This window comes from Natator depressus, chromosome 28 (genome assembly GCF_965152275.1).
Source record: "Natator depressus isolate rNatDep1 chromosome 28, rNatDep2.hap1, whole genome shotgun sequence".
In the NCBI taxonomy this organism is placed as follows: domain Eukaryota; kingdom Metazoa; phylum Chordata; order Testudines; family Cheloniidae; genus Natator; species Natator depressus.
The window spans coordinates 6636088-6659567 of record NC_134261.1 but is presented as its reverse complement, the minus strand read 5'-3'; the positions used below and the strand labels follow the sequence as shown (position 1 = coordinate 6659567).

The following is a 23480-nucleotide window of genomic DNA, read 5'->3' as shown; positions in this document are numbered from 1 at the left end:
CACAACTCATTGAGCATAAAATTGTGTATTTCATGCTGTGAAGTGTGTCGGTAGCTCAAATTAATAGGTTTATTTTCTCTCTCCCTGTGAGACACAACAAAATAATTTAATGATGCTCAAAACGTTCCCGTCTCCTCCAGAACTGCCTTGGAATCACCTTCCCTTTGTAGATCAATCTGCTCCTCTATTTCTATGCGGAAAATAGTTTCAATGGGGAAAAAACGATTTTTTAATTAGAAGGACTTAGACAAAATGGCCACATGATGGTGATACAATGTCAGGAATGCAAAGCAACAGGTTCCTGGTTTGCACATTGATGGGGACAAGGGAGTGAACTCGACTCCCCTCTTTTCACAGACACATTTGTTTAATTCCCTGAGGTCAAACATAAGTTTAAATATTGTACTTAGTAGTCTGCCTTGTAGCTTCAACAGCCTCAGATGCAAGATGAGTTACAGCAGCCTTGAGCTTGTTTCCATGTTTAGGAGATTTTCACCTAAACATTCAAGCAACTCACAGTAACGTCCCGAGCTCCCCAAGTCCCATTGACAGCTGAGCTCTTCCTGCCCATGGAGCCCAGCAGAGACAGTGGGTGGGGGGTGCGTTTGTACCCAAATAACTGACAGAGCCAAGCAAAGAACAAAGAAATGTTTCCTTCAGTCACTTAGGTCTCTGTTTCTATTGCTCACTCTCTCTCCCCTTCTCTGATAACGAGCAACGGTAAGAGAAGAAGAGGTTCAAACATGTGCTAGGTGTTAGCTAGGTTAGGATGACAAATTGAAAACCATCACAGAGCCCTCTACTGTGACACTACACGATCCCATTCTGACCTTTTATTGACACTTCATTAATAACGGTTTCCCTGACGTACGTTGCTAAGATTATTTCAATAGCTCCTACACCGATACCTCCTGCCCCTTCTGGCTGGTTCATTGCACTATTTGGAACCTGCACCTAAAATCACACCCTTCCTGGGAGCAAGATTCAAAACTGCCCAAGGAAACCCCATTGGGTTTCAAGTGCCGCACAAGCAGGGAGGTGAGGGGACAGTACAGGGTCGCAGAGCTTCTCCTTTGTCCCAGGGAGAAGAGTCTAGTGGGCTAGAGTAGGGGGGCTAATAGTCATGACTCCTGGGTTCTATTCCTGGCTGTGGGAGGAAAGGGGTGTCTAGGGGATTAGAGTGGGGGGCCCAGGAGTCAAAGAAAAAACATCTCCCTTTTCACTAAACAAGAACATGGCTTCTCATTTCTTAAGTTCTGATACCATCGTGTGGCCATTTCATTTCACTTCACTTCTTATTGTGAAAAGGTTTGGGTACCTTGCACAGAAACGTTATTTCCTTGGGAGAGATGGAGAAGTGGAAGCTGCATTGATTTCATCCTTCGAAAAATAAAGATTAAAATATTCCCCAGGCAGCTCAGTCCCAACCGTCCCCCCTCGCTGCTGCCAGTGAAGCTCAGTTCTGCCCCACAGCCCCGAGAACTACTGGGTGCAAGCCCTGGGCCTGGTGTGCAGTAAACGTAGGGGTGACTCTGCCTGCCTGGACTTTTCAATAGTAAAATTCAGACACAACACTATATCTGGTGAAGGAGATAAAGATAAGTTGTTTGATTGTTTTTCTCATTTTAAATGTAATTGATCATTTAAGTATAAGTAGGGGCATGGCGAGCAGATCGAGGGACGTGATCGTTCCCCTCTATTCGACACTGGTGAGGCCTCATCTGGAGTACTGTGTCCAGTTTTGGGCCCCACACTACAAGAAGGATGTGGATAAATTGGAGAGAGTCCAGCGAAGGGCAACAAAAATGATTAGGGGTCTAGAGCACATGACTTATGAGGAGAGGCTGAGGGAGCTGGGATTGTTTAGTCTGCAGAAGAGAAGAATGAGGGGGGATTTGATAGCTGCTTTCAACTACCTGAAAGGGGGTTCCAAAGAGGATGGCTCTAGACTGTTCTCAATGGTAGCAGATGACAGAACGAGGAGTAATGGTCTCAAGTTGCAATGGGGGAGGTTTAGATTGGATATTAGGAAAAACTTTTTCACTAAGAGGGTGGTGAAACACTGGAATGCGTTACCTAGGGAGGTGGTAGAATCTCCTTCCTTAGAGGTTTTTAAGGTCAGGCTTGACAAAGCCCTGGCTGGGATGATTTAACTGGGAATTGGTCCTGCTTCGAGCAGGGGGTTGGACTAGATGACCTTCTGGGGTCCCTTCCAACCCTGATATTCTATGATTCTATGATTTTGATGGCAGAAATATTTGTACGAGACCATGGAAAAACAAGAAACCATGAAAATATCCATGGGAGAGAGGGAGTTTTTGAGAGCCGGGGTAGAGATGGAGATTTTCATGAAATGGGGACAGGTCAAAGTAGGGCCTTTAGCTGGAGCAAAGGTGTGGGGGTGTGCAGTTCCATTTTAACGAGCCTCACATCCTGGAGTCCCTAATGCCCCAACCTACCCCCAATATGTGACCTACAGCCTCCCCACTGGAAAAAGCCAACTGTGACTCCTGAGACAGCCCCACTGGTCCAGCCCTCCCCACCACTGCTAAAATTTCAGATCCCCCGGTGCTCCCTCTCCTAGCTGGACTCACTAGCAACCAGATGTCTCTGCAGACCTGCCATGGTTACTCTCCTGGGTGTCTGTTCAGGGACAGCTACCGGCTTCTCCTGAGAATGCAGCTGAGAAATGACTTGCTCTTCTCTACATTCTCTCCTGTGGGCTCTGAGAAGGAGGATGGGGTGTGTATGATAAAGTCCATGCAACATTCCCCTTTCATCCCAGCCCTGGGATGTCGCCAGTAGCCACCTACCCCTGGCAGCAGTGAGGGATGTTTCCCACTGTCCAGGAGACACCAGCCTTGGACCAAAGGCAGCTTGAGGCTTCTTCTCTCCCCCTTCTTCGAATCAAGTTCATGTTTTTTCCAAGAGTTAAAGCAGCCCAAACCCCCAGGGTCTGGATTAATGTCACAAGTTTGCAATCTCTCCCTGGAAGACAATTTCTTAATGAACGGAGTTAAATGAGATGAGTGGAGTTAAATCAGTTCTCAGCCTGAGTCCTTTGCTCTTAATCCTGAGGATATTGTCCCACCGTGGGGCCATTTCCTGCCTCTCTTTCACACAGAAGGACAATTTTCTTTGCACAGACACAGGAACAGCAAGATCTTTCTCTGTCCCTTGTGCAAAGCAAGGTGTTGAATTCTATGGAACCCTCCTCTTCTGCGATGGAAACAATGGAGAAGCAGGGGACCCTGGGCACATCCAGCCCTGGCCGGGAGATGTTCCCTCCCCGCTTTCTTTATGCTGCTGCTGTTATTTAATGGAATGTCTGGGATGGGGGGAGAATGCTGAGTTCACTCCCTGCTGAGGATGGAGCTCAGCTGTTCTCAGCGGTGGCAGATGACAGAACATGCCCGCTGGGCACAAGCAAAGCAGCAGGAGAACCTGGAGATGATGGGGATTCAACCCAGGGCCTTATATATGAAAAACATGCACTCTACCACAGAGCTGCAACCGCACACAGGCCCTGGTTTTTAGGTGTTACACTAAGAGTCCTCCTGTTTCCAGATCCGACAGTGGCCTATAATCATAGAAGATCAGGGTTGGAAAAGACTTCAGGAGGTATCTAGTCCAACCCCCTGCTCAAAGCAGGACCAACCCCAACTAAATCATCCCAGCCAGGGCTTTGTCAAGCTGGGCCTTAAAAACTTTAAGAATGGAGATTCCACCACCTCCCTAGGGAACCCATTCCAGTGCTTCACCACCCACCAAGCGAAATAGTGTTTCCCACACTGCAACTTGAGACCATCGCTCCTTATTCTGTCATCTGGTACCCCTGAGAACAGTTTAGATCCATCCTCTTCAGAACCCCCTTTCAGGTAGTCGAAAGCAGCTATCAAATCCCCCCTCACTCTTCTCTTCTGCAGACTAAATAACCCCAGTTCCCTCAGCCTCTCCTCGTAAGTCATGTGCTCCAGGCCCCTAATCTTTTCTGTTGTCCTCTGCTGGACTCTCTCCAATTTGTCCACATCCTTTGGGTGGGGGTGGGGGGGGGGAACTAAACACAGTACTCCAGGTGTAGCCTCACCAGTGACAAATAGAGGGGAAGAATCATGTCCCTCGATCTGCTGGCAATGCCCCTACTTATACAGCCCAAAATGCCATTAGCCTTCTTGGCAACAAGGGCACACTGTTGACTCGTATCCAACTTCTCATCCACTGTAACCCCTAGGTCCTTTTCTGCAGAACTGCTGCCTAGCCATTCAGTCCCTAGTCTGTAGCAGTACATGGGATTCTTCCATCTTAAGTGCAGAACTCTGAACTTGTCATTGTTGAACCTCAGATTTCTTTTGGCCCAATCCTCCAATTTGTCTAGGTCCCTCTGGACCCAATCCCTCCCCTCCAGTGCTTGGATTCTTTACATGTTTTCACAGAGGGAAGAGTACATGTTCCATGATTTCATAGGGCAGAGTTTTAGGGCTATTTTGATTCAGGGAACTATGCTACAGGGTGCCTTCCCAGGGTGGACATGACAGGTGGATCAACATAGATGCACACTGTGACCCTTCTCAGGGTGCTGAGGGCTGTGAGTCTCCCTGTTGCCACCTTCAACTAGGAAGAGGGACTTTTGCATTTGGCAGCTGGATGTTTGCGACCAAATTCACCCAGCTGGTCAGGCACTCAAGCACCCTCCTCTGAGCTACAGCAGCCCTGCCAGTTGACAATAGAGGCACCCAAACCCCTGAGTTTCTTCAATGTGTCCTCCTCTGAGGTCCAGCCCCGCTCACCAGATACTCAGAGAAATCATAGATCCTCTTTTCCTGAAGCAAGTTACCCGTTTTACTGTAGTCCACTGCTATAATATCACACACAGCACCTGAGTAGTTAAACACACACATTTATTTAACAAGGGATAGAGATTTAAACAGAAACAAACACGTGTGATGGAAACCATGCATTACCAACAGAACCCAATTACAAAATGCAACCTACAGCCTCTAATAGTCACCTTTCCCTACCTAAGTAGATTCTCCCCTCACACTTCAGTCTATTGCAGTGATTGCCTTTGATGAAGCACCACTGGTCATCAGGGATCACCTTGGTGAATGGACCAGAGTGTTTTTCTCCCCCGTTATAAACTGAATCCGTCTTTTGTCTTTATTCACAGAAAGGACCATCTCCTCATTGTCATAGTGTCCTTTTCACTTCCACAGAGTTTTGATGTCTCTAGTTTTTCTTTGATAGTTTTCCGTTGGCTTTTCGAGGTTTGTGCAAAGGTTGACAGTGGAGCAATACATCACATAACTGACTCTCAAGGGACGGGTGACAATTCCCTCCCACTGGAATGGGCCGTCCACCCCAAGACAAATTATTGGAGTGACTCCCTTTCATGACAATACCATATGGGCATAATTTTCCATGTACTTCTATTACTCCTTCAGTATGACTCGTACAAAGCTCTTGTAGTGACTAGGAGTAACAATAATTTACAAGCTTTCAGTAGAGGTCTTACTGCTATGCTTCCTGAATAAATATCATAAAAGCAGCGTATTAAGTGTGGCGAGTTTGTCAGGTCTGAGACCAGAGTTGCTTGTGAATAACAGTGACCCCTTTGCTAATTGGCACCAATGAGCTTTTGTCACACGTGCACTGAGCTATACAGTCCCACTCTAATATAACAGAACGACCAGCACAAAAAACAGAGAAAGGAAGAGGATACTAAAATGACAGCGGTTGGAACTCTCCACTTCTCTCAGTCTTTGGATTGATGGGTACGAAGAGCTGTAGCTACAGTTGAGGAACCAGGTGACCTGATAGCTGGCTCAGCCCTCTATACTAGGAGATTTCTCACATACAGGGAGAAAAGTCGAAATTGAAATTGAGGTCATGACTGGATTCCCTGAGAGCCACATTAGGGTTGTGAAACTGTACGGAGGGCCAGGTAGGGAAGGCTGTTCCCCCCCCTCCCCCGAACAGGTTGGCCCCCATCCACCCCTCCCACTTCCTGCCCCCTGACTGCCCCACTCAGAACTTCTGACCCATCCCAACTCCCCCTGCTCCTTGTCCCCGACCGCCCCCCCACCGGGCCCCCTACCCCAAACTACCCTCCCAGGATCCCATCCTCTCCACGCCCCTGCTCGCCTATCCACAGCCCCGCCCCCTGAGACTCCCATGCCTTATCCAAACCCCCCTACTCCTTGTCCTCCAAGGCTCCTGCCACTTATCCCCCACTGCCCCCTTTCCACACCGCTCAGAGCAGCAGGAGTTCACAGCCATGCTGCTGGTGCAGCTGCCAGGGAGTAGGGACAGCAGGGGAGGGGCAGGGGTCTATCCTCCACAGCCAGGAACTCAAGGGCCAGGCAGGACAGCCTCGCAAGCTGCAGTTTGCCCACCTCTGTCATAGGAGATCCGTCTCTCTCAGCCTATATCTACCCTTCAAACACGGGAAGCATTCTTCTGACAACCTAACCCTGTCTACACTGGGGCTCGGATCACATTAACTACTTCTCTCAGGGGAGAGAAATTTTCACACCCCTGAGAGATGTGGCTATATCCACATAGCTTCTCAGTGTAGACCAGCCTTTAGATGGCTTTTTCATATGAAAGGCAATGGACTTCAGCCTTTTGCTTGATATTGATGGTTGACGATTGCAACTTTCCTACCTGCTAGACACATCCTGTGACAGATGTCATGTTTTTCCTTTGCAAATTAGAGAAGTGGGGAAGTCAGTGACCCTTACAGTCTAAGTGGGGAAAAAGGTTATACAACTTGTCTCCTCCAGTAGTTTTCCTTTTAATAGAAATTGACTTTGAAGCTAAGCAAAATATGTTCTATTTAAAATAGAAACAATTAAAATCTACACTGGCCCAATAGTCTTATACACTAGTTCTCACAAAAAGAACTGGAGGACTTGTGGCACCTTAGAGACTAACAACTTTATTAGAAGATAAGCTTGTGTGGGTTACAACTCCCTTCACTGGATGTATAGAATGGAACATATAGGAAGAAGAAATTTTACACACACACACACACACACACAGAGGGTGGAAGTCACCATACAAACTGTAAGAGGCTAATTAATTAAGATGAGCTATTATCAGCAGGAGAAAAAAACTTCTGTAGTGATAATCAAGTTTGCCCATTTAAACAGTTGACGAGAAGGTGTGAGGATACTTAACAGAGAAAGATTCCTCCTGCTGATAATAGCTCATCTTAATTAGCCTCTCACAGTTTGTATGGCTACTTACACCTTGTGTGTGTGTGTGTGTGTGTGTGTGTGTCCCTTCTTACTATATGTTCCATTCTATGCACCCGATGAAGTGGGCTGTAACCCACAAAAGCTTATGCTCAAATAAATGTGTTAGTCTCTAAGGTGCCACAAGTCCTCCTGTTCTTTTTGCGGATACAGACTAACACGGCTGCTCCTCTAAACCTGTCACTATTTCTCTCACACGTTCTCCCACCCCAACCTTTGGAGTGAGGTTTTCTGTCAGAACTCCTTACACTACAGGGGGTAAATTAAATCAAATGAACTTTTCAAGATTGGCCATCATTTCCTGTACGACTAACAAAACAAAAAACAAGACAACTTTCAGTTTTCCAAAATAATTCAGATCACACAATTAGTCTCTTACTCTTTAACCAATCACTTCACCTATAATTTCATTCTCATTGGTAACAACAACAACATATTCAAAGATCACAAATTCTTGTCATACACGTTCGTTTTCTTTTAATCCCCACTGCCAACAGCTATACCTTGGCTCAAGTTGTGGTTTGTCCCAACCACTTCTGTGAGTTCATATATCTTTAGTTCTTCTCCATGTGTGTTGGTGGACAAGGTCTCCTATGTGGGAATGTTTGTATCATGAGGAAAAATACCTCTTTTCACTCTTTTTCATCTTTCAAAGTAGGAGAAGGTAGAGGAGAAGGGATGTAAATGCATACAACAAAAGATAAAGCTGTCTTGTCTACACTAAAGACATTTATCGGTAAAAGTATATAGCTCAGGGGTGTGAAAAATCCACACCGCTGAGCAACATAGTTACACAGCCCTAACTCCCTGTGTAGATAGCACCACATCGGCAGGAGAGCTTCTCCTGCCAACATCGCTACCACCGCTTGTGGGGGTTGGACTAATAAAGTCCGACGGGAGAGATCTCTCCCATTGGCTAATAGCAGTGCTACGGCAGCACGGCGACACTGGTGCAGCTGTGGCAACATCACCTTTATTGTGTAGCCGGAGGGCCAGATGCAAAACCATGGAATCAGGACTCAACATGCGAGTATCCAGGAGTCCGAAATTGGAGCCTGGCACATTCGTTGCCTCAATGGTTACCATCATTTCTACAGCCTGAAAGTCCTTGTTACCCAATCAGGCGGTCAGTTTGGGATCCACAGGAAAGGAACGTCCTAGGAAGCTCTCTTTCTTTGGATCCAAACGGTGAAGGATGATTGTTCTCAGTATAGCCCTAGTATCCTCTGGAACTGTAATCAGTGACACTGCACTAAGAAGTGGAGTTGTGCAAACAATTTTCCTTGGGTCATTGGTCACCATCGCTTCCCTTCCTGGGGTGGAAACCAAGAACGGAGTGTGCACTCTTTCCACCCCAGTTCTTTCAAAATCCATGGCCTTGGGTAGGGTAAATTTACAATGCTCTGAAGTAGAATCCTTTACAAAACCACTAAAATCTCAACTGGGTTAGTGAGGAATAGCTTCCCAAAACATGCCCAGCTTTTCTTTAATTTGGTGGCACAGTTCCAGGCAAGGGACTGGATACAGGCCTGGATCAGAACCTCTTAGTTACCAGAGCTGGAGATTCTATTCAAAAATAGGGATTTTTCTGCAGCTATTACATTTCCAAAACTGATTTCATTTTACACACACGTTTTTAGCACCCACAAAGGATAAATTCATTCAATCCTATTTCCTCAACATCTGTGTTGTGAAGGGCAGCATCTCCTAGACCATAGGATTAGCTAGGAGCGCTGTTCTGTAGGGCCTGGGTTACACATGCTTTGGGAACCAAATACATGGGCATTTTGCCTAGTTCAAAATCACTTACCATGGAATTCTCTCCCCTGATTATCACAGACAATATTGACTTAAACAATTGAAATACACTCTAATCATACGCACATCCACCAATTAGTTGGGGTTCTGCTTGTCGTTCACCATTTCTGAGTGAAGATTTTAAATCACGGCTGTTTCTTTGTTCAACTTACTGGACAAAGAAACAGCAGTGATTTAGAGAGTTCTCCGCTGTTGACAGAACTGCGCTTGAACTTTCTCCACGTCATCATGGAGGGGTGGGGAAAAAGCAACGCTGAAGTGAGAAACGATCAGTTTAGCAAATGGTCGTTTGTCTTAAATTCTCCAGTAAATCTGAGCTACTTCCTATCTAACTGAACTAATATCCGTTTGGGTGACCAAACGGTATTCAGGAAAGATAGAAACCCACATCACAGAGAGATAGAATACATGACAATGAAAGTGTCAAGTGAAATTTCAGAGCAGGTTACATCTGATTATTCAGAATTGGGACCAGAGATTCTCCCATCACATTCTTCTCTGATCCATTCAAACATACTTCACTCAGCACTGTCTCAAGAGTCAGTTATGTTATTTACAACATTTTTAGTATCCTAGCATCCAAATAATTGGAGGGGGGGGGGGGGAAGAGAACGGGACAGCCACCTAGCCAGAAGTGGCTTTAACAATAGATGGAACCTGGGATTTAAACTCCAAATAATCACACTGTGTTTGGGATCCATTTGAATTCCCCTTCCAGGTCTTTGACAGTTTCATCTCCAGTCATAGAGACTGATATAGGATTAAAGAAGTCAAAGCATCGTCTCCAAGCACAGACAGCTGAGAACTCTTCCTCACATGACACTTTGAGAAGTGGAGGGATAGAATGTGACGAAGATACAGTCTGCATGGCTCAGACAAAAGGTAACCGTTCTGCAGTGATGGGGAAGGAGGGAATCTCCGAGTCTCCCCATCTCCTTCCAATGTCACGAAGGCTGAAATGACACTTTCCCCCCTTCCCCTGCTCCTCTTCCTTTAAATATAAATTTTAAAAGTTCCCAGTATAGCTGCTCTTCAGCACAACCCAGAGCAATGTGAGAACAACTGGCAATGATATAATCTGAATCATTGGTGACTCTGACAATAACTTTGCAATAGGAGGAATTGTATAAATGTGATACTCCCTGGTTCCCTGTAGGAAGGGCACACTCGAATTACTCATGGGACAATTCAATTGATAGAAAGGACATATGGGTCAACTTCAAAACAGGGTGAATGGCAAAAGGCAAAAATGGGCCACTCATGGGGGTGGTGGGGGGGGGGAGGGGATAGCTCAGTGGTTTGAGCATTGGCCTGCTAAACCCACAGTTGTGAGTTCAATCCTTGAGGGGGTCATTTAGGGATCCGGGGCAAAAATTGGGGATTGGTCTTGCTTTGAGCAGGGCATTGGACTAGATGACAGGTCCTGAGGTCCCTTCCAACCCTGATATTCTATGATTAAAAAGTATTAAAGAAAAAAAGTACAGATAGCCCTAGAGGTTTTTACGGTCCTGATGTCCCTTGCAGTTTCTCTGATGTCTAACATGGGCTGAGTGCCAAGAGAAGGTATTCCCACACTCAGTGCATTCATAGGGCCTCTCCCCAGTGTGGGTTCTCTGATGTTCAGAAAGGACTGAACTGCTAATGAAGTTTTTCCCACACTCACTGCATTTATAGGGCCTCTCTCCTGTGTGGATTGTCTGATGCCTAATAAGGTGCGACCTGCGATTGAAGGTTTTCTGACATTCAGTGCATTCATAAGGTCTCGCATCGGTGTGGATATTCTGATGTTCAGAAAGCGCTGATTGGTGAGTGAAGTTTTTCCCACACTCACTGCATTTATAGGGCCTCTCCCCTGTGTGGATTCTCTGATGCCTAACAAGGGTCCAGCTGCGACTGAAGGTTTTTCCACACTCACGGCATTCATAGGGTCTCATACCGGTGTGGATTGTCTGATGTTCAGAAAGGGCTGATCTGTGAGTGAAGTTTTTCCCACACTCACTGCATTCATAGGGCCTCTCCTCTGTGTGGATTCTCTGATGCCGAATAAGGGTCGAGCTGCGACTGAAGGTTTTCCCACACTCAAGGCATTCATAGGGTCTCACGCTGGTGTGGATTTTCTGATGTTCAGAAACAGCTGAACGGGTAGTGAAGGTTTCCCCACACTCACTGCATTCATAGGGCCTCTCCCCTGTGTGAATTCTCTGATGTTCAGAAAGGGCTGAGTTGCTAGTGAAGCTTTTCCCACACTCACGGCATTGATAGGGCCTCTCCCCTGTGTGAATTCTCTGATGTTGAAAAAGGCCTGAAGTGTGAGTGAAGCTTTTCCCACACTCACTGCATTCATACGGCCTCTCTCCTGTATGGATTCTCTGATGCCTAATAAGGTGTGAACTGTGAGTGAAGTTTTTCCCACACTCACTGCATTCGTAGGGCCTCTCCCCTGTGTGGATTCTCTGATGCCTAACAAGGGTCCAGCTGCGACTGAAGGTTTTTCCACACTCACGGCATTCATAGGGTCTCATACCGGTGTGGATTGTCTGATGTTCAGAAAGGGCTGATCTGTGAGTGAAGTTTTTCCCACACTCACTGCATTCATAGGGCCTCTCCTCTGTGTGGATTCTCTGATGCCGAATAAGGGTCGAGCTGCGACTGAAGGTTTTCCCACACTCAAGGCATTCATAGGGTCTCACGCTGGTGTGGATTTTCTGATGTTCAGAAACAGCTGAACGGGTAGTGAAGGTTTCCCCACACTCACTGCATTCATAGGGCCTCTCCCCTGTGTGAATTCTCTGATGTTCAGAAAGGGCTGAGTTGCTAGTGAAGCTTTTCCCACACTCACGGCATTGATAGGGCCTCTCCCCTGTGTGAATTCTCTGATGTTGAAAAAGGCCTGAAGTGTGAGTGAAGCTTTTCCCACACTCACTGCATTCATACGGCCTCTCTCCTGTATGGATTCTCTGATGCCTAATAAGGTGTGAACTGTGAGTGAAGTTTTTCCCACACTCACTGCATTCGTAGGGCCTCTCCCCTGTGTGGATTCTCTGATGCCGAATAAGGGTCCAGCTGCGATTGAAGGTTTTCCCACACTCACGGCATTCATAGGGTCTCACACCGGTGTGGATTTTCTGATGTTCAGAAAGGGCTGAGCTGGTACTGAAGCTTTCCCCGCACTCATTGCATTCATAGGGCCTCTCCTCTGAGTGGATTCTCTGATGCTGAAAAAGGCCTGAAGAGCGAGTGAAGCTTTTCCCACACTTACTGCATTCATAGGGCCTCTCCTCTGAGTGGAGTCTCTGATGTTGAAAAAGGCCTGAAGAGCGAGTGAAGCTTTTCCCACACTTACTGCATTCATAGGGCCTCTCTCCTGTGTGGACTCTCTGATGCCTAAAAAGATTTGAACTGTGATTGAAGGTTTTCCCACACTTATTGCATTCGTAGGGCCTCTCTTCTGCATGGATTCTCTGATGCTTTATAAGGGCTGAGTCGTCACGTACGTTTTCCCCATGCTTCGTGCATGTTTTTTCTCTCTTTCCCTGGAAGATTTCCTGCTGTGTTGTGATTTCCTTGCGGTCCTTGTGAATTCCCTGACATGCAATTAACTTACCCTCCTCCTCCCCTGGTTGGTTTCCCTGTTCTCTTTCTGGTCTGTGATGAGTCTCACAGGATTTTCCCTGCTCGTGACTCCTGGATGCATTTCTTTTCAATCTTTGCGATAATTCTCTGTGTTTATCCACTTGCTCAACATTTTCTTGCTGAGAATTCTGCTCTTCTTTCTCACACACCATTGCATCACCAGCTGTGATAGAGACAGAAACCTCAAAACAGGGATGGAAGAGGGAAGGCCAAACGAAAACAAATTCTGCAGAGAGGTCAAGTAAAAAATCAGGAACTGAACTCCCCCAAACTCTTCCCCCAAATGTAGTAGTAGGATTTTATGTTTGTATTTTATATAATTTAGAATGAAGGATAAAGAATAAGAATGTAGCATGTATTAAATGTATTTAGTGTATGATCTGATCAAATCCTACCAGCCACCCTTTTTGAATAACAGAAAGGAATGGCCTAATGGGCCAACAGATAGAGATACATCAGCCAGAATCTGTGTCTGGACTGATTTCAAGGCAGTAACAGACCTTTGAGGGTCACCAATTTGTTGTAGGTTTAGCATTTTAAAATAAGTGAAAGAATGCCATGATTGTTTTCTTTTGCATTGCAATTTGATGTTCTTGTTCAAAATGTTGTATGTAAATTAATTCTGTCGTGTGTGTGAATGAGGAATGTGTGTGTTAAGAGATAAGTGTGAAGGCCATCGCTGAACCAGATGTATGAGGGAGGAACTGGAGACAGATGCAAGGGCACCAGGAGGCTGCAACAAGCCCCCAGTGAAATGTCAGAGGAGGGCAGATTGATGACTCTAAAGCTGAGACAGGCCCCTATCACAGGGGACAAGATAGCTGTGATCAAAACCAGCTTGGGATAACTCCCTGAGGTACTTGATGAAAGAGCAAGATAAAAGGATGAGGAGCACAATTTAAGAAAACAAGCACTCAAACACCAATTGATTACAGAATGATGGTGCAAAACTAATTGGTCCCTGTCAAGGTTCCTTCCCCACTCTGAACTCTAGGGTACAGATGTGGGGACCTGCATGAAAGACCCCTTAAGTTTATTCTTACCAGCTTAGGTTAAAAACTTCCCCAAGGTACAAACTTTGCCTTGTTCTTGAACAGTATGCTGCCACCGCCAAGCGTTTTAAATAAAGAACAGGGAAAGAGACCACTTGGAAATGTCTTTCCCCAAAATACCCCTCCACCCCCCAAGCCCTATACCCCCTTTCCTGGGGAAGGCTTGATAATAATCCTCACCAACTGGTACAGGTGGTGAACACAGACCCAAACCCTTGGATCTTAAGAACAAAGAAAAATCAGATTCTTAAAAGAAGAATTTTAATGAATGAAAAGGTAAAAGAATCACCTCTGTAAAGTCAGGATGGTAAATACCTTACAGGTTAATCAGATTCAAAACATAGAGAATCCCTCTAGGCAAAATCTTAAGTTACAAAAAGACTCAAAAACAGGAATATACATTCCCCCTAGCACAGCTTATTTTACCAGCCATTAAACAAAAGGAAATCTAACGCATTTTCTAGCTAGATTACTTACTAACTTTACAGGAGTTGGAAGGCTGCATTCCTGATCTGTTCCCGGCAAAAGCAAGACAGACAGACAGACCCCTTTGTTCCCCCCACTTCCAGATTTGAAAGTATCTTGTCCCCTCATTGGGGATTTTGGGTCAGGTGCCAGTGAGGTTACCTTAGCTTCTTAACCCTTTACAGGTGAAAGGGTTTTGCCTCTGGCCAGGAAGAATTTTATAGCACTGTATACAGAAAGGCGGTTACCCTTCCCTTTATATTTATGACAGTCCCAATGAAGGAAAATCTGTATATAAACAGGGTGCCTTGCCATAAAATTTTGGGTTTGTCCTGCCAAGATTTCCCTGGAACATTGTGTAGCAACCAATGGAAATTGGCTCCTCCCTACCAAGGATCAGCCTAGCTGGCTGCTAGATCGATCCGGACTCCAGACTGGTAACTATAACATCGACTGGCGGGACAGTGTATTTGTGTGTGGTGTGACTGAATGCATATACTAATTACTGTATCTTCAATAAACACAGCATATTGCCTTCTCCCCTGAAAAAGATCTTGTGTGCTTCTTATAAGCATAAGATTTTTGGTGCAGAATTGCAAAAGGGTGAAAACATTCACTGTGATTGTTGAACATATTGCTAAATATTGCTAAAAGGTATACCATACATACAAAGTAATCATTCAGTTGTACACACCCCCGGTCGGAGAAGATATAGGCAATAGGGGGAGGATTAGAGTCCTAGCTCCAACCCATCTGTCGGGGGAAAATTGGATAGATGAATATATGCTCTGTCATAGCGGGACAGAGCCCAAAGCGTAGAGAGCATAGTGTTTCCCCCGCTCTGTCAGGCAGAATTCTTTTTAGTGGGTATAGACTTGTGTGTTTTGTAAGTCCCAGCATAAGCGTGGGCATGGAAAAGTTACAAAGCTAAAACAAATTCATTAAAGAAAATGTTTAGGCAGTATTTTCTATGCGAGACCCAACTCTGAAGAATAAAGGAGTGTGGGAAAATAACGGCAGCACCTGTGTAAGAAATGTTTAAAAGGAAGGAATCCAATGACGATACTTTGTTTGAGAGATTACTCCCCTTTTAAACAGATCTTGCTTTGTTAAACCAAACTCTGAAGGATATAGGAGTTTGGGCAGTGTAGTATCTTTTTGTGAATGATATTGTGATTTCCCAATTTTAAAAGAAATGGTTAAGGAAAGGGACCAGGCAGGCCTCCTTGCTAAATTGGTAGTGGAACAAAGCCTGTGTCCATGAAAAGGGAGGGTTCAGCGAGGAAAGTAGGGTCAGGCCCAGACAAGCAGATAGGCAACAAAAAAAAAAATTGAAAACAGGCTGGAAGCCCTGAGGGCATAGTGGCAAAAAAGTAAGTATAGGCTTATGGAATTCAGATTCTTGGAACCCCACCGTATTCTTGCCAGCAAGTTAATGAAGTATGGGCTCGATGAATGGACTATAAGGTGGATAGAAAGCTGGCTAGATCGTCAGGCTCAACGGGAAGTGATCAATGGCTCCATGTCTAGTTGGCAGCCGGTATCAAGTGGAGTGCCCCAAGGATCGGTCCTGAGGCCAATTTTGTTCAATATCTTCATTAATGACCTGGAGGATGGTGTGGACTGCACCCTCCGCAAGTTTACAGATGACACTAAACTGGGAGGAGTGGTAGATACGCTGGAGGGTAGGGATAGGATAGAGGACCTAGACAAATTGGAGGATTGGGCCAAAAGAAATCTGAGGAGGTTCAACAAGGACAAGTGCAGAGTCCTGTGCTTAGGACGGAAGAATCCCATGCACCGCTATAGACTAGGGACCGAATGGCTAGGCAGCAGTTCTGCAGAAAAGGTCCTAGGGGTTACAGTGGACGAGAAGCTGGATAGGAGTCATAGAATCATAGAATATCAGGGTTGGAAGGGACCCCAGAAGGTCATCTAGTCCAACCCCCTGCTCGAAGCAGGACCAGTTCCCAGTTAAATCATCCCAGCCAGGGCTTTGTCAAGCCTGACCTTAAAAACCTCTAAGGAAGGAGATTCTACCACCTCCCTAGGTAACGCATTCCAGTGTTTCACCACCCTCTTAGTGAAAAAGTTTTTCCTAATATCCAATCTAAACCTCCCCCATTGCAACTTGAGACCATTACTCCTCGTTCTGTCATCTGCTACCATTGAGAACAGTCTAGAGCCATCCTCTTTGGAACCCCCTTTCAGGTAGTTGAAAGCAGCTATCAAATCCCCCCTCATTCTTCTCTTCTGCAGACTAAACAATCCCAGCTCCCTCAGCCTCTCCTCATAAGTCATGTGCTCTAGACCCCTAATCATTTTTGTTGCCCTTCGCTGGACTCTCTCCAATTTATCCACATCCTTCTTGTAGTGTGGGGCCCAAAACTGGACACAGTACTCCAGATGAGGCCTCACCAGTGTCGAATAGAGGGGAACGATCACATCCCTCGATCTGCTGGCTATGCCCCTACTTATACATCCCAAAATGCCATTGGCCTTCTTGGCAACAAGGGCACACTGTTGACTCATATCCAGCTTCTCGTCCACTGTCACCCCTAGGTCCTTTTCCGCAGAACTGCTGCCTAGCCATTCGGTCCCTAGTCTGTAGCGGTGCATTGGATTCTTCCATCCTAAGTGCAGGACCCTGCACTTATCCTTATTGAACCTCATCAGATTTCTTTTGGCCCAATCCTCCAATTTGTCTAGGTCCTTCTGTATCCTATCCCTCCCCTCCAGCGTATCTACCACTCCTCCCAGTTTAGTATCATCTGCAAATTTGCTGAGAGTGCAATCCACACCATCCTCCAGATCATTTATGAAGATATTGAACAAAACCGGCCCCAGGACCGACCCCTGGGGCACTCCACTTGACACCGGCTGCCAACTAGACATGGAGCCATTTATCACTACCCGTTGAGCCCGACAATCTAGCCAGCTTTCTACCCACCTTATAGTGCATTCATCCAGCCCATACTTCCTTAACTTGCTGACAAGAATACTGTGGGAGACCGTGTCAAAAGCTTTGCTAAAGTCAAGAAACAATACATCCACTGCTTTCCCTTCATCCACAGAACCAGTAATCTCATCATAAAAGGCGATTAGATTAGTCAGGCATGACCTTCCCTTGGTGAATCCATGCTGACTGTTCCTGATCACTTTCCTCTCATGTAAGTGCTTCAGGATTGATTCTTTGAGGACCTGCTCCATGATTTTTCCAGGGACTGAGGTGAGGCTGACTGGCCTGTAGTTCCCAGGATCCTCCTTCTTCCCTTTTTTAAAGATTGGCACTACATTAGCCTTTTTCCAGTCATCCGGGACTTCCCCCGTTGCCAAGAAGGCCAATGGCATTTTGGGATGTATACGTAGGGGCATTGCCAGTAGATCGAGGGATGTGGTCATTCCCCTCTATTCGACACTGGTGAGGCCTCATCTGGAGTACTGTGTCCAGTTTTGGGCCCCACACTACAAGAAGGATGTGGAAAAATTGGAAAGAGTCCAGTGGAGGGCAACAAAAATGATCAGGGGACTGGCACACATGAGTTATGAGGAGAGGCTGAGGGAACTGGGGTTGTTTAGTCTGCGGAAGAGAAGAATGAGGGGGGATTTGATAGCTGCTTTCAACTACCTGAAAGGGGGTTCCAAAGAGGATGAATCTAGACTGTTCTCAGTGGTAGCAGACGACAGAACAAGGAGTAATGGTCTCAAGTTGCAATGGGGGAGATTTAGGTTGGATATTAGGAAAAACTTTTTCACTAGGAGAGTGGTGAAGCACTGGAATGCGTTACCTAGGGAGGTGGTGGAATCTCCTTCCTTAGAGGTTTTTAAGGTCAGGCTTGAAGAAGCCCTGGCTGGGATGATTTAGTTGGGAATCGGTCCTGCTTTGAGCAAGGGGTTGGACTAGATGACCTCCTGAGGGCCCCCTGATATTCTATGATTATGATTCTATGAATGGTGAAATCGGAGTTCATGAAGGTGTCATTTTGGGAGATTAACAGGCGATGAAAAAAAAGACTGAGAAGTTAACTCTGCAGAGGCTAGAGGGAATTAAGCAGTTGAACATTGTAAAAATGTTAAAAAGGCAAAGGGTTATTGTAGCAGAGCAGAGGGAAACCCCTTAGATGCCCTGCTAAAAAGCTGGCTGCGCCCTGCTTTCTCGCAGGGAGGCCAGACGCAAGGGCCTAGGCACTTAGCAGGGAGCCCAGCTGCAGGCCCTAATAAGGGCTGGCTCAGAGTAATAAGCTGAGCCAAGTAGAGAGAGCTGGGCTGAGGTCTGAAAGGGCTATATAAATGCTGGAAGCAGCTCAGGAAGGAGGCTAGCCTGGGAGGAGACAGGAGGGCTACATCTCTGTCCCCTTACCAACTGACGGGAGCCTCAAGGGCCAGAAGACCCTGGGGAGGGTCTGTGAGGGAATAGCTGTTAGGGGAATTGGGGCTGCACAAAGCATTGTAAATAAAGACAGGCTGGTGAAACAGCTGAAGAAGGTGTTAGGACTCTTTATTTAACCAGCCCAAGCACAGGGCGCAGGCACAAGAGGGTGGACCCTGTGACAGTTATAGAAAGAGAACGCTTGGTTTTCTTTGCAGCATTCTGAAGGGAAAATGGGCTGTATTCCAAAGGAATGTCTGTAAATAAGCCAGGCAGAGAGACAATCTCATTTAAATCATTAGCCTATGAGCAATTTAGTGAAATTCGCTAAAAGAACATAAGAGGTTCCTAGTGGAACATAACTGCCCCCAAATGTATACAAATGTTATCTATGTACAGCTATGTAAAAATTCAAGCAGTGCAAAGAATGTTCAGAAAAAAAAGGAGTGTATAAATAGAGTGTGTAAATATGTGGAGTGTTTAAGACCTAAAGCAACACTCCTGGTTTGCAAAACTCTTGTTTTGTGGGTTTACGATGAATTGGTTTTGTTTTTAAATAATACCACTAAAATCCATTTGACTCTTTCATTCAAAGTTGCAAAACTGAGAAACTTTTTGCCAGATACAGGTAACTAGTGTTGTTTGATTTGGTATTTAGCGTTTAACCCTTTAGGTACCTTACTGCTTTATGAAGTTCAATATCTTTTCAAAAAGACCAACGTCAAGGGTGTAGCAGGGCAGTCAAAACCCGGAGAATGGGAAAAAATTCTGGATTTGTTTTTTTGGTAACAAAATAGTAAATAAGAGCTGTAGTAAAAAATGAGATTTTTTTAAAAATAGACAGCGCCCCACACTGAACCTTAAGGTGGCTCTGTGTAATCAAACTGTCGCTTTGATAAGAGTACACAAAAACTCTGAGCACAAAAAAATACCAGTTATATCTTATGTACAAATTACTATAGCTAATGTTATACAAGTTAAACTATGGAAGAAATGTGCATTTTCCCCAGATTATGTGCAGTGTATATTGTAGAAGGGGTAGAAGAAATGCAAAAAACATACCATACTACTTAATTAAAATCCTATTAGAGCTCCACAGGGAGCCATGTTTTCTCTTTTTCAGATCGCTTGTGTGTTTTAGAAGCAGGAGTTAAAAGTGAAAGGTAATCAAAACTCTGGTGGAAGTTGATGGGTCCCTTTTAAGACAGAGTCTCTTAGCTGTGAATGGCTTTAAATCCAAAAGCACGCCAAAAAGCATCTGCGTTAATGTAAATTACCTAACTGATAAAGGAAGAAAAGAACAGCCCATAAAGGGCAGCACAAAGAAGTCAAACCAAAGGACAAGAAGGGAGACAGGCAGATCAGAGGAAGGTAAAGACACTAGTAGAAATGCCGGCCCCTACCGACGCCCACTCTTTAAGAGTACTGCTAGGAGGACTCAATCTTCTTAGACCACACATTTATAAATATGCTAAAATAACTCACCCATTGTGGAAACTGATAAAAAAAGACAAAACGGGAACGGGGAAAAACAGCAAGACTCCGCTTTAACCCTGCTAAAACAGAAAGCTCTCACAGCCCCTGCCCTGCGTTTCCCTGATGAATCACAGCCCTTTGTTAAAAAACAAATGAATGTTTGGCAGCTAATAACATGGCCTTGGCTGCCACAGTTACAAAATATTTAAAAAGTGAACCTACAAATGGGAAAAAAGGGGTCACTCACTAGAATCAAAATGGACAGGCCCTTACTCCATAGTGGATCGCCTTAGCCCATTGAAATGGGTCCATGTTTCACAAATTAAACTGTTTACATAAATAATGGTGTTTGAATTCTTTGCAGAGAAGGACATCCCGGAACCCGAGCACGAGGCGCTGCTTCACCATGACAAGTTTAATCCACAAAAAATGAGACTCCAGTGTAAGGTCTGGCTTCACCTGCTTCTGGAAACTTTTAGTGCCCCGATAATTAAAGCAATTATAAAAAAAAATGCAGCCCTCCTTATAAGCCAAGATTTCAGGAATAACTCACTCCCTGCCAACCGATCATGGATTCCTACCCGCGATCCAGTAATCCCCATGGAATGGTATAATAAAAATACTAGCTAACTCTTAAAACCCTTAGGAAATACCAATATGTATGCCTGAAAAATAGGGTTAAAATAGAGGGTCCTTATGAAAATATCACTTGGAGTTCCAGCTACCCAAAATTACCGTATCCGTAAAATAAGCCTGTTAAACAATACTAACAAACAGTTATTGTGGAATACTGTCCAATACCCCATAGTAAATTAAACCTATGGTTCCCAGACACATGCTCCAAGACCTGGACCAAAAAATATGCATTAGAAAAAAAACTCAGTGCACCCTAGGAAAAAAAAATCACTATATAAACAAGGTGCCTTGACATGAAACTTTGGGTTCGTCCTGCCAAGACTTCTCCGGAGCATCGTGTCAAGACCAACGGAATACGGCTCCTCCCTACCTGTGATCAACCTAGCTGTCCACTAGATTGATCTGGACTCTGGACTCGTAACTATAACATCGACTGGCGGGACAGTGTATGCGTGTGTGGTATGATTGAATGTGTATGATAACTGTTGTATCTTCAGTAAATGCAGCTTATTGCCTTTTCCCCTGAAAAAAATCCTGTGTGCTTCTTATAAGTACAAGAATATGAAGTTGTGAGAATTGTGTAGTATGGTTGTCACTAAAACATGCTGTAAATTGGGGGAATCGGCCAGATATTAGCTCCACAGAGGCAAGAACAAGGAAAGTAACCAACGCCTGGGTACGGGGAGCTATAATGCAATGACTCACCTGCATGAGGCCACACTAGGGGAATTGTTCTACCTTGCTTGGATAGACTCAAATGCTCACCTGACTCTGAAGCCGGGGGGGGGGGGGGGGGCGCAAATCCACGAGGGAAGAAAGGACATGATAAAAGGGAGAGCATTTGCCATGCTGGCTCTCTCTCTTCTACCTACATGTACAGACACCACCCACCCCCACCACCACACGACTGAAGCACTGATCAAAGGGGAGAGCCTGACTGAAAAGTAACCAGCCAGCCTGTGGTGAGAAGCATTCAAGTTTGTAAGGACATTGAAAGTGTTAAGATCAGCTTAGAATGCATTTTGCTTTTATTTCATTTGACCAAATCAGACTTGTTATGCTTTGACTTATAATCACTTAAAATCTATCTTTATAGCTAATAACTCTGTCTGTTTACTCTTCCTGAAGCAGTGTGTCTGGTTTGAAGTGTGTCAGAGGCTTCCCTTGGGATAACAAGCCTGCTACAGATGAATCTCTTTGTTAAATTGACAAACTTATATAAGTTTGCAGCATCCAGTGGGCATTACTGGACGCTGAAAGACGGAGGGTCCTAGGGTTGTGTCTGGGACCGGAGATATTGGCTAGTGTCATTCTCTTGCCAGTAGCTGGGAGCAGCTTACATACCAGAGGCCATGCGTGAACAGCCCAGGAGTGGGGGTTCTCACAGCAGAGCAGGGTAAGGCTGGGTCCCAGAGTCAAGGACTGGAGAGGCCTAGCAGATCACCAGTCCAGATAACACCAGAGGGGAACGTCACAGTGGTGCAGCGAGCAGAGTGTATGTACGGCTTATTACTCCCAGTGAAGTTCACACTTTAAGCACTGAGATCTGTAGTCTTAAGTGAGTCTTAAGTGCAGGGGCTAAGGACAGTCAGGAGGAGGTCACAGTTTTGCTCTGTTCTGTTTGCTTATTTCGGGAAAGGGAAGTAAGAAAGAACAGGAGAGCAGGAAAATGAGTGAAAGCAGAGAACTGATTGTGAAACTGGAGATTTGTAGGCTTCAGGCTGCAGAAAAGGAGAGGGGAGCACCAGAGATTATTGCAACTGCAAGAACTGGAGATAAAAGAAAAAGAGAGAGAAGAAAGAGAAAGACAGAGAGCGAAAACACCAACTGGACCTGCTACAGAAGCAGAACCAGAACCCCCCGACCCCAACAAGTCCCATCAATCCAAAAATCCACAAATGGGAACACTCATGTCCTGCATACAGTGAGACCAATGATATCGCAGAATATCTGACTACCTTCGAAAGGCTGTAATACGTGAAATTGCTGATAAGAGAGTTCCTACCCTGATTGCGAAATTAACTGGTAAAACTTGAACTGTATTCAATGGAATGTCTATTGAACCTGCTGTAGACTATTGCAAATGTAAAGATACTGTTTTGTTTTGTCAGATTACCTCTGAAACATATAGAGTTAAATTTAGGACTCTTAAGATGGATATTTGTATGAGTAATGGGGAATATGTAAACAAAATGAAAGATTTGTTGGGAAAACAGGTGAGGGGTGGAGAGGTAGCAAGTTTTGAGGGAATGTTGGATCTTGTTGCTCAAGATCATTTCCTAAGCACATGTAAAGCTGGTGTAAGGCGGTGTCTGTGGGACAAAGATGTCAAGTCTGTGGAGGATTTGGCTTTTTTAACTCATGCCTTCGAACAGAATCAGACGTCTATTGGGGGCAGGCCACAGAAAGAGGGGTTTAAAACTGGTGGAAAGGGAGGATTCCCATTTTGCCCCTGGGAAGAGAGAAGGGGGTTGGGAGCCTAAACACTCTTACCCAAGAACATTCCTCTAACCCTCATCCCAAATCTCCTGTAAAAGCAGAAGAGTGCAGAAGGTGCTATAAGTGTAATTCCACTGATCACCTGAGGAATAAATCACAGAATACCACGGTTGGAAGGGCCCTCAGGAGGTCATCTAGTCCAACCCCCTGCTCAAAGCAGGACCAATCCCCAACTAAATCATCCCAGCCAGGGCTTTGACAAGCCTGACCTTAAAAACCTCTAAGGAAGGAGATTCCACCACCTCCCTAGGTAACGTATTCAAGTGCTTCACCACC

General features: G+C 45.3%; 1 protein-coding gene across 1 annotated transcript in view; it reads right to left on the bottom strand.

The window, feature by feature from the left end:
• Positions 1–6175: 6175 nt before the first annotated feature.
• The window catches only part of LOC141978953 (uncharacterized), a 215637-nt gene continuing 198332 nt past the window's right edge, over positions 6176–23480 (bottom strand). The window contains exon 8 of the mRNA XM_074941354.1: positions 6176–12870. Coding sequence (XP_074797455.1) covers positions 10565–12870 — 2306 coding nt within the window. The 3' untranslated portion in view covers positions 6176–10564. The remainder of the gene's footprint in view (positions 12871–23480) is intronic.